The sequence below is a fragment of the Argiope bruennichi genome, chromosome 3 (genome assembly GCF_947563725.1).
Source record: "Argiope bruennichi chromosome 3, qqArgBrue1.1, whole genome shotgun sequence".
Classification (NCBI taxonomy): domain Eukaryota; kingdom Metazoa; phylum Arthropoda; class Arachnida; order Araneae; family Araneidae; genus Argiope; species Argiope bruennichi.
The window spans coordinates 9,005,285-9,017,676 of NC_079153.1; the positions used below are offsets into that span (position 1 = coordinate 9,005,285).

Below are 12,392 nucleotides of genomic sequence, written 5' to 3' on the forward strand. Positions count from 1 at the left end.
TTATTCATACCTAGGAATAAAAATTGCTGAAAATATGTTGAAGGAAAATTTTTCCATAATTACTCAAAATATTAAAAATCAAAATCGATAAAAGATTTTATAAATCCTTCTAGACATAATTTTTTTTTCCATTTGGCAAGTCGATCTTGTTTTTTTTTTTTCTAATTCCATAGAGTAAAATGCAGTCAGTTTTATTAAACAGGAGGTGTTTAGTTACATCCTAAAATATAGCATAAATTAAGATTTAATAAATTAAAACACTTTCAAAATACATTTACGTGCATTTTCATCATATTAATATTTTTATAAATTTTAAACTATGCCGAATCTTTGCACCACAATAATTTTTGTGGCTTTTTTTAGTCATGTTGGAATGTCAACTTTTTCAGCTGTATTAACAATATAAATTGAAAATTATCGTGCGATTGAGTCATTTGTCATATAATTTTGGTGACAACTTTCAATTCCGACATACATTCACTTGAGGAAAAAAAAGAATGTCCTCCAAAATAAAAAGGAAATGTCACACATGAAAGAAATATCATATCAACTGTCTCCTCACTCATTTATTGTTCTTTTGCTTCTTTTATTAATGAACAAGGATTGAGAAGAATACAAAACCTCGAAATTTTAGCCCCTATTGAAAACCATACCTATAAAAGAAATGACAAATTTCTTTTACCACGAATTTGCCTGATTAAAAGTTTTGAATCGTCTGACTCAAAGAATAAAAAAAAATGCATTTCACCACATTGGTTGTCCTACTATTTTTGTTTATAGCTGCCATTGATTCAACTCAAGATGAAGAAATGCTGCTGAAATTAGTCAAAATGCTGATGTGTGGTATGTATTTAAAAAACTTGAAAAAAATGGATATATTTTTCTGAAATATTATTTTTTAATTTAAATAAAATGTTAATATACTTGACTTATTTTAAAAGGCTTTAAGATGCTTTTATTTTTTTTAAAATTAATATATTGTTTAATTTAAATAAAACTTATTAAAGAGAGATACTCAAGTCTATGTTTTTCTATACAATGCTGAAATAAATTTTATGGAATGGTAACAATAAGTTGAAGGTAATAATAAAGAAAAATTATCACAATGGCGAAGTTAAAATATAAATATCTTTCCTGCACATATATCAAATTTCGCTAAAATATATAATTAATATATCTTAAAAAATAAATTATCGAAACAGAACCACAGTTTTTTTGCTAATATTTTTTTAGGTTTCAACCTGCCCAAAAAAAACTTAAAGAAAATAGTTAATAATTAGTTGGATACAAATCCAAGAATTAAAATAAAAATAACTAAAGAACTGGATAATATCTTTTAAAAAATCTTTATCAATATTTTTGATTAGGGAAAGTTACATTATGAGATTTTTAAATACATATTTATTTCTGTTTCTGTTTCCTACTAGATCTGTGCCGATTTTCGATTTATTGAAAAAAGAAATATCACTTTTTGAAAAATATATTTTTCAATATCTCTTCATCAGCATCATGACCATTGAATCATGGCTCCTGATGAATCGCTATGCAATAAATTGATATTGAAAATTAATTTTCTTCTAGGTTTTAGTTTAGTTGCTCTTCATTGTTTTTAATCATTGTACATAAATTTTGTCAATATTTTTATAAATATTGTCATAATTTAATACATAAATATGTTTGGTATAAGAATGTCATTTTATTTCTGTTCCTTATACTAAAAGATACGGAGATACGGACAAAAACTTCTGTTTAAATGTAATAAATGAATTATGTATTTTTCGGATATATTTAAATTTCAAACAGTTTTTTATGCTACATTTATTTTAAACATCCTAATTATCTTCCAGAAATAATTGTAAAGTAGTTTATAATATAAACTCTACCTATTGTTAAATTCCAGTGTATATTTAAATTAAATTACAATTAATGCATTTAAAAAAAGAATAAACATTTATGTAATCCATTACAGTGTTAATTTTTCAAGACTTTAAACTGCAGAATTCGAATTCGATTTTTACTAAAATTACTTAATTTTACCTTATCATGGCTTTATTATGCCGTTTCCTTATTTTTTAATAAGAAAAAATCAAAGAAACTGAAGTTTTCTAAACCAGCAGTAAAAAAAGTAAATTTTTAAATATAATGCATTATTGAAAAAAAGAAATATGATAAATTGTAAAAGGCAGACATTTCTTTGATATTGACACACTTTATTGAAGGGGAATTAATACAATTATTTTCTAATTATTTTTATTGAAAAAAATCACGAATTTTTTTTTATTACATAAAATGAAATTTTTAATTATTTGGAATAGTTCTTATTTGTCAGTATGCTAAAAGATGATATTTAGGATTTAGAACAGCAACAAATAAATAAGGAAATGATACATCGAAAAATATCGATATATATTGAATAATATATGTTATCGCGATGACGCATTCGGTCATCGTCCAGCTGTATTTTCTACTATACTTTATGCAACTACTTTTTTAGGATGAATTTTCTCTGGAAAAGGTGATAAGTAGTGAAGAAGATCATTCCTTGGGGAAGACTGGTTTGTGTGTGTATGTGTGTGGGAAACGAAAAATGTGGAGAAAAGTATATATATATATTTATATATACAGGGTGTCCCAAAACAATGCATACACACTTTAAATAATTGTAAATTTGGGGTTTATTATAATTCGAATAATTTTCAACATGTAAAAGATTCTACAAATATCATTCTATTGTCTTGTTATCGCATGTTCTCAAACTGATGTCCGTTCTGCTCCAGACACTGCTGACAACGCGAAGCGATGGAATAGCACACATGATGGAACAATTCCCTAAGGGATATTCGTACATTCATGTTCAATGGTTGCCCTCAATTGAACAACTGTTGCAGGTTTATGGACGTCCTGAACAGTTCCATCAGCTTCAAACTTATCTCTAATTCGAGTTATGGTAACTCGTGTAGGTGGTACTTTGTTAAACTCCCTCTTAAATTGTCTTTGCACTTCTACTACATTTTCATACTTCCATTAGCATTTTAGAATAAATTTCCTTTCTACAAATTAAAGTCTGTCTGCCATCACTCGGTTCAATGGGTTCAGTTTGTAAAGAAAGAAGAAATAACTTAGTTATCAGCTGCTAAAATGTATATACATTTTTTTGGGACACCCTGTATATATATATATATATATATATATATATATATATATATATATCTGCAGTGCTGCAGTGGCAGTATCTTTATAAAATATTATTTTCTGTTGATTTACTAGAAACTCGAAACATAACATATGCTTGTAACATATTTCATTTTATAGTTACAATTCTTATCGATATAACATAGTCTACATTTTAAAAAAGTGAAAAAACATTTTTTTTTCAATTAAAGATTAATTTTTACGACTTAAACTTTGATTCAAAATGATTTACTTGAATCAAAATGTTATTATTCATTGTTATATTATTCAAAAAATTTTACTGTGCATTTTATATTAAAGCATATTTGGAAAAAATCTAATCATAATTTAGTTAAAAGTAAAAACGTTTTTCTTTGTCTTTTTCGAGAAATGTTATTTAACGTATTTTGAAATATTTTGTTAAATTGCAAAAAAATATATTCTTTTATATTTAATATGCCATTATTATATTTTATTTTGAATATAAAATTAAAATGAGTTTCAATGTAGAGCATTATACTCCGTATTATAAATTTCGTTTTTTGGAAGGTACATATAAGTAGAAATTTTGATAAAATTTATTTCAAAATCGATTAATCTTTTTATGCTTCGTTTATGGTATTTTTCAATATTTTTTTAGCAGTCAATATTTTTTTCACAATATTTTGTATCATTCAAAATTAATGAAATAATTGAATAACTCAGATTTCATTGAAATGATTTTATTTAGAAAGAATTTTAACTTAGACAAGCTAATGAATCATACTTTCTAATTCATATTCGTCATGATCATTTTCATGATATTATCATACTCATCATATGTTCATATTCATTCATCTAAACCTGAAGGTTTAATGATGTTTAATCCAATTCCTTCGCAACTGAACAGAACCGTACTTTTAAAAGATGATGTTAATATATGCTATTAATGAAAATGATAAAATTTCAAAAGTTTCAATTCTTTCAAATCTAGTAAACCTAGTTTCTGCAAGAATCGAGGGGTTTTTTTTCTTTCTTTTTATCTTCTCTTGTTCCAGTTCTCATTTTTGGAATTTCCTTTAAAGATTAGGTTTGATACCGGCAATTAATATAGTATTTTCCTTCTTTCCATTGGTATATAATAGATAAAAGGGAGATGGGTCATCCTCCCCTGATCAGCATTATAATATAAGGAACAATTTTGGTAATGACAAAACAAGAAAGATCGTGAATCTGTATAATGTGATGGGTTAAGGCTCACCAGTGTGCGGAATTCTTTTTGAAACTTCCTTAACTACACCATATAAAAATGTTTATTCATATTTTCACTATAAACTTAACCTTAACAACAAATATTTTTAATATCTCGTGTGATCCATTTTATTTTCAGATGAAGAATTTGCAGAAATAAGAGAAGCAATGGAGGAATGTTCAAAAGATCAGGATTATTCAATTGTAAGTAAAATTAGATAAAAGAAACTGTCTCATATTTCAAAACATTATTCAGTACTTTCCTTAACATTTGATTTCTAAAAATTCTTGAGATTTAACCGCCTATTTAACCGAATAAAGATTTGGTTGAAAATTATTTTATTAATAATTATAAACTGATAATCGAATATTTAATTTTAATTCATATAAATTTCCCATAAATTATTTCCTTGATTATTTTTAAAACATTCAGTCATATATATAAACAAAAGTATTTTCAAATATATATATATATATATATATATATATATATATATATATATATATATATATATATATATATATATATATATATATATATATATATATATATATATATATATATATATATATATATATATATATATATATATATATATATATATATATATATAGAGAGAGAGAGAGAGAGAGAGAGAGAGAGAGAGAGAGTTAACAATTTATAAATTAATATATTACTTCAATGAAGGTCCGTGAATCTATTATCTAAAATCATTGTTCGCCGTCATTTAAAATCTTAAAGTATTAGTTTCGAATAACGAATTAACTACTCATCTGCCTACTTTTTTGGTTATTCGAGCTAATAAACTTAAAATACTAAAGGACTAATTTTTTTCATAGAACAAATAATCGTTTCCAGATCAAAAAATTAATTTCTTCAGGAACAGAAATTCGTAGAGTGCGTTCCAATTAATCAGAAAATAAGTTTCCCTTCTTCAATTTCTTTGTAAAGAATATTTTCGCTTCCTTTATTTAGCGCATTGCACTGGAGACCTGCTAAACAAGAGATTAACTGATTCAAAAGATTCAAATAGAATTTCAAATAATAATACTTTTTTAAATGTTAATTTTTATGGAAAAAATATTTTTAAAACTTCTATTTTAAAGGCACTTTAAATACAATAAAAATTTTTCCATATAATCTACAGAAATATGCAGGCCACAAAAAATTCTCTCATAATTAGATCAGAGTATTTAACGAATTATTATTTTCAATATGAAAAAGGCTGAAAATTCAAAATGCAAAAAGATTTTTGTATATTGCCAACTGTCATAAAATAATTTTATTGAATCTTTTGCACTTTGTGTGAAGCTTACATTATACTTCATTTAATTAGGCTGCATTAATAAACCTTAGCCTGTTAGCAAATGATATTATACAATATCTCTACGATGTTATTTGGCATTTTGAATGCTGGCCAATATTGTGAAGGTATTGTAACAAAGTTTTAGGTAATTGCTGTTAGGGAAGTCAGTGTATGCTTCATGCCCGGTAATAATATGTTCCTTTTTTATTCTTTTCTATTATTTGGCGAGCACCTGTTGTCAGTTTCTCAATTTGTGACTTTTAGGCTTACAATCTGAGTTGCAAAATAGAACATTAAAACGATTGCAGCATATTTTACTAACTTACTATTAATTTATAGTTGACAATTGAATGATGAGAATATAATGATTATTTTGGAATTATTTTTGCAACTCTCAATTATCTTTTTAAAACATGGTTTACCATGAATATGGGAGAAAGAAATTGCAAATTATTTTTGCTTGTGACCGAGCACAACGACATTGTAGAATTGGACATTATAAATATATCAGTGAAGTTATTTAATATAATCGGATGTAAATTTTAAAAATGGATTATTTTATTAGATGCACAGTTTTGCCTCCGCCATTTTTCAATACTTACAGCTGTAAGATATTTACAGCTGTTAGTGCTGCTTGGATCAAAAATGCCAACTAGTAAGCTTGACTATCTATCAATATAATGACAGCCCCACATTATTCAATTTGTGTTTGCATCATAAATTTATTCTTAATCGAAGATGTCGAGAAAAATTTTGTCATTTGTAGGAATCTTTGCTTTTTCGTTCCCATTTGACGAAAACTGCGGCTTAAACGCTTTGAATATTCTCAAATAATTACGGCAAATGTGCTCTTAGTGAGAGAACATGTTTATGAATGGAATTCATCAATCTCTGACCCTTTGAATATTTACGGCGCCAAAGTTATATACTGCCTTCTGTATGACTATCTCGGTGTAACATATTATGGGCTGTTTAAACCGAGGAAAGCCATCACAGAAGAATAGTATTGAGCGCAATTGATGCTTTCGAGCCAAGCGTTGAAGGGGAAGTGGCGACAAAACCAAAAGAGACAAGACAATATTATCCTCCAGCAAGATATCGTTCACATGTTTCTAGGAAATTAAAAATATATTTGGAAACGCTAAATAAGAAGTCTTACACAAACCTATTTATTGACCAAGCATTGCTCCTTCCAACTAGAATTTTTTTCAGTCGAAGGCACACGGCCTGATTGATCATCATTTGCACTTTTATGAAGAGCTCCAAAAATGTATTGACTCGTGGATCGCTTTAAAAAATTTATTGTTTTTTCAAGATGGTATCCGATAATTGCCAAACAAAATAGGAATAGTATTACTAACGACATACAGTACTTTGAATAATTAATACATTTTAACATTTTTAAAAATAATGCCTCACATTTTTCAAAAATTCTGAGGAAGTGAAGTTGTACAATTAATACAATTTGTTGAAACCTACGATGGAAAATGTGATAAATGTGGTTATTTTTATATGTACTTGTACTGTCTAGACTACTAAGCCTAAAATCGAGATTTAGGACAATCTTAGGGGAAATATGACTCTGATTTTACAACAGATTGTACATGAAATTTTGATTGTAAAAATATTAGATTATTGTTGTCAAAAATATGTTATTTAAATGTAAATTTTGAGAATAAAAGTAGAGAATGTAAATTATATTTTAAACAATATACTGGGTTTTCTGAAAATCATAATGTTTCAACATTTTTATTTCCGTATTTTGCAGGATTTAGAAATATACAAGATTTGTGGTGTTGAATTATCTTCTTCAGATATGGCAGGGATTGGTAATTACTACTGCATCACTTCAATAGAAGAAATAATACGAGTAAAAAATTATTTTGCTTTATTAAATTATAAATTAATGAAGTGCCTTATTCGGCGTAATGAATAAAACAATTAAAACCAACGATTATAAGTTATAAAATAATTTAAATATATAAAAAACCATAATATTATATAATTTAAAATGCACATTAATATTTGATATTTAGCAGATAAAGTGCTAAATTTTTATCTTAGCTTTGCATTTATTTATACTACTTAATACATTCATGTTAAAAAATCATTTTATTACTGTAAACTTTAGAATGAAATTGGTGATTCAAAACTTTACAAACATTATTTGGATAAGTTTGTAAAAGGATAAATAAATGCATTTTACAGTATTAGATGGAAAGTATTTTGATAAAATTATGAATGTACTATTTCAACAATTATATTATTCAGATCATTTCGATGATCATGCCTATAATTATATTTCTTTCAAGTCTTATGAATGCAATTTTTTACTGTATTAAAGTTTAAGTGCGTTATACCGTTTCCCCTTTTACCTTACCTGGTAATTGGGAATCCAACCAGATTTAACGTCACCCAGTTCCCCACACATAGTTAAGTGTATACGGACAGCCAGATGTGGCCAGTATATGGACAGCCAGATCACTAGGATATTCATTGTGTCTGGCCATTTGTTGCTACCCAAGAATGGGAACTCAGATGGGTGTTTGTCGTTTCAAATAAATCCATCATGTCTTCACGGGAGAACTTCAAAAATCCAAATGGTAAACTTTTTTCCCTTATGAAGAGATGACTCCCAAGTCATCAGGAAACACTCAATCACCAACAACCGATGTCATTAAGTATCAAACCCAGGTACACTTCAGTCGATGTTAGCTGAGAATTGATTATAATTAACATGCGTTCAAGAGTTGTCGGCCACAAAAATGGATCCTTAATCGACACTCCCTCAATCGAGTTAAAACCATTGATGAAGCATTGCTGGGCAATTTTTGGGTGATAGAGAGCTGAAGTTCACCTATGGGAGAACCAGAGGCATATATCTAATAGAAATAAAATGCGTTTTTCTATTCTATTCTATACTTTCTTTCTTTTTTGCCAGAGGAGAGGAAATAAAGGCTTCGAAATAGAATTCGGAGAGACGTCGGTGTCCGCAGTAGTTGTCAGACTTTATCGGGTCCACCCGATAAAGATGGGTAGGTTTTGGAGTGGCCTTGTAGCAGACGTTCAGAACTAACAGCCAGTTTTTTTCTTTTTTTTTGGTGACTTATTCTCCGATTTGATCGACAAACTATTTCGTGATTGAGTTGTTATTTGAATTTTGTAAATATTATTAACCTATATGGGAACAAGTTGTTTTTGTACATATATAAATTTGTAAATAAAAGAATTGTTTTGTTATGCTACTCTCTTATCTGATCGGTCTTATCAGTCATTTCAATCTGTTCAGTGTTATCAGTCATTTCAATGCATTACTGAATTCATAGCCATAATTAGTACTAAAAAAGTGATCGAATGCGTAAGAAAGTCTTAACAATTATTTTTCTTTGCTTTATAGGACAGTAAGTGTTTTGCCAAAAATATAAAAGAAATGGGAAAGGTACGTATTATACTATTTGTTTATGTATGTGACTTTATGTTATACTTCATGTGTATGATATGTTGTTTTCGAATTCTGTATATTAGTCTACAGTTAGTGTTAACATAAAATGAATGACAGTAATCCTACTCATTATTATTATTAATTAATACTAAGTCCTTTTACTTTAAAAGTTCAAACATATTTTAAGTTTCAAAAACTTCCCATTAAGATAAAAATCATAATATCAGAAAAAGAGCTAAATTTGTAATATAAAAATATCAATGTAGACTTTCCAAAAAGTTTTTGATAAATATTTACATATTTAATTTAAAATTCATTGAAATTTTTGCAGGAAGAAGAATTGAAACAGAGATCAAAACCAGTTGAGGTAAAGTGTAATTCAATTTTATCACATTAGATGTATTAATAATCCATTGAATAATAAGAATTACGTCATTATGATTACATGTTTCACAGAAGCAAATAAAAATTTATATTTAATTCTGAACTCTAATGTTTTCTGAAGTTATAATTAATCAGTTTTAGATTTTGGTGAATATGATTTCTTTTCATTAAAGAAGCAATTATAGCATGATAATGTTTTGTAAATTGTATTATTGTAAATAGCGAAATGAGTGCGCTTTATTTATTGCACAAAAATGTTGAAATGCTGTACAATGCATATTTATTTCATTGAATTTATCACTTAATCCTTGTATAATATAAGCTCAAAAATAAAGGATTTTTTTAAAAGAAAAAAACTCATTGAAATTTTAACATTTTCTTCTTAATCATTTTTACACCACTTTAACATTAAAAAATTTTCATTTTATTGATATGAAATTTATTTCAGCATACATTTGAAATATCGCTTATAAGTTTAAAGATTAAAAAAGTGTGTGAATATAAAACTTTTATAAGCTAAATTTTGCTTTTAATCATTTTAAGTTAGAAGTAAAAAATCCATTAAGAGCGCTATAAAACACCTCGAATTGCTTGTTCGTCCCCTCGAAAACGACCTCGAGGGAAATAATTAAATTATACATCAATGTTTGAAAACTACCTGATTTATGTAGTTATATTTATACGTTATTTTGAAGCTTTAATATGGTTAATTAGAAACCAAGGTTTCTAACTATATTCAGAGGGCAAAAAACGCTTTAGAACTGACAATCTCTAAAAATTTTAGCATCAAACAAGGGGCCATATTTAACGTGTATCAGGCAGATTTTCCATGGAATCAGAATCGAACCCACAGTCTAATGTTCAAAAGCCAAATAAATTCTCTGATATCAAACTTGCACAAGAGAAGAAAATTTTATTTAAGTACGTTTTCGAACATGAACCGTACATGGAATTCTGATACACATAGAAATAAAAATAAGGAAATGTTTATTTTTACATTAGACTTTTCTCAGCGTATTAATCGATTTTGGCACAAATAGTTATAAATCTCAAATTGTATTTGCTGGTTTAATCTTCATGTTTTTTCTTCTTTAGGAATGTATGAAAGCTACTCTTGAGCAAAAGAAGAGGAAATAAGTTTCTTTGAAATAAGCAACCTTGCAGTAAAAAGTTGTTAAAAAATGTATTTCTTTCCCTGAAAATTTTACAAAATGTATATACATATTCAATAAACAAACCTGTTCAAAACGATGTGAAAGCTTCTTTTGTATTATATTTTAATAGCTTTAAATTTATTCCATAGAAAATGCTCACATAAGTTAGAGTTAAAAGAAATAAAGCACTCTAAAGTGTGATATCTTTGCTGTTGTTGCTATTGAAATCTGTTAGTTTAGTATCTTTTTAAATCAATATTTTTATTTTATTTTCCCTCTTCAAATTTTAGTAAAGGGCTAATATCATTATACAGAGTGTTGCCGAATTTGACCGACAAATTCAGAGGGGTGATAGTAGACATCAGGAGAATAAAGAATCACCATAAAACATGGGTTCCCAAACGACATTTAATTCGTGATGATAATAATAATAATACAGTAAATTTGATATAAATACTTCAAATCGAGGAAAATAACGATGAAATTTCTTGAAAAAATAGAAGGATTTTTTATCTCGATGTAAATAATTTTATGATAATAATTATTATATTCTTAAATTTTTAGAAAATTCAGAAATTACGAAAATTTTATTATCTTTTTTATTGAATGCATTGAATAGCAGTCAAATGCTCAAAGGAATTAAGAGCTTTAAAAAGTTTTATTTTTATTCATGATCAATGTAGAAATAGATTATAATTGTATTTAACTAATGAAAACAACCCAGAAATTTAAAAAAATAAATAAACATATAGCATTTTTTTTTTTCTTTTTATCAATTTTGTCTTTAAACCAACATTTGTAATTTTGATTAAAAAAAATAAACCAGTCTTACACATAAAGGATATTTTAATATTATACTGATAATAAATTCAAGAAGCAGAAAAAAATTTTGAAATGCTGACGATTTAAAATTAAAAATGTTCAAGTTAGAGAAGTTACAATATAATATACAATATAATAATTTATTTCCTCATTATTATTATTATTATTATTATTATTCCTCAAAAGTAGGCTTAATTCCTCATTAATACCTCAAAAAATGTTTAGTGTAATTCTATGTACATATACACTAATGCATATGGTCAAATTATTAAGACCACCCCTTCAATATACAGTTGGAACACATTTTGCCCTTAATATTACATGATACCTTCTTGGCATGGACACTATGAAATTTTGGTAGGCGTATGAGGAATTTGAGACCCCTCTTCGATGTACTGCTCTTTCTAATTCCTTAATATTTGTTGGCAATGGATACAGATGGCTAATACTCCATTCAATCTCGTCCCACAAATTCAACTGGATGGAGATCTTGCGATTGTGCAGAGAAACTAAGCCAGGTTAATTCTCTGTCATGTTTTCGTACCATCTGTGGTGTATGCGTGCTTTATAAGAAGGATCATTGTCATTCAAAAAGTATACCTTTCTCAGTATACGCATTAACATAAGTGTCGTAATTAGGGTTGCATGTAGTTGTAATTGACTCCAATTATTGCTACATGTTAGAAAAATGATTTTATTTACTTTTAAATTTACGAAATTAAACAATTGATTTTGGCGACAAGCTTCACCGAGGCGAATGTGCAAGCTTTCTGAAGATAAGGTCAGAACAGCTTTTTAGAAGTATCGCGCGGTAATACCCGGATGATGGGCAGTGCGCCCGTTAAATCACACACAATCTCAACGGAGACTGTTGATGTTGAT

At 27.2% G+C, this 12,392-nt stretch overlaps 1 protein-coding gene across 1 annotated transcript; it reads left to right on the plus strand.

Annotated features, from left to right (window-relative positions):
- The first annotated feature begins 702 nt into the window (after window positions 1-702).
- LOC129964191 (uncharacterized) lies at window positions 703-10,770 on the plus strand. Its single transcript, XM_056078914.1, has 6 exons — window positions 703-843; window positions 4,541-4,605; window positions 7,477-7,578; window positions 9,106-9,147; window positions 9,482-9,517; window positions 10,630-10,770. The coding sequence occupies exons 1-6, from the start codon at window positions 738-740 to the stop codon at window positions 10,669-10,671; spliced, it is 393 nt and encodes a 130-aa protein (XP_055934889.1). The 5' UTR covers window positions 703-737; the 3' UTR covers window positions 10,672-10,770.
- The last annotated feature ends 1,622 nt before the right edge of the window (window positions 10,771-12,392 follow it).

Coding starts and splice junctions, on each gene's coding strand:
- LOC129964191 (XM_056078914.1), top strand. CDS start 738: ATGCATTTCACCACATTGGTTGTCCTACTATTTTTGTTTATAGCTGCC. Junction 844..4,540: donor AGTCAAAATGCTGATGTGTG/GTATGTATTTAA, acceptor TTTTATTTTCAG/ATGAAGAATTTGCAGAAATA. Junction 9,518..10,629: donor AGAGATCAAAACCAGTTGAG/GTAAAGTGTAAT, acceptor TTTCTTCTTTAG/GAATGTATGAAAGCTACTCT.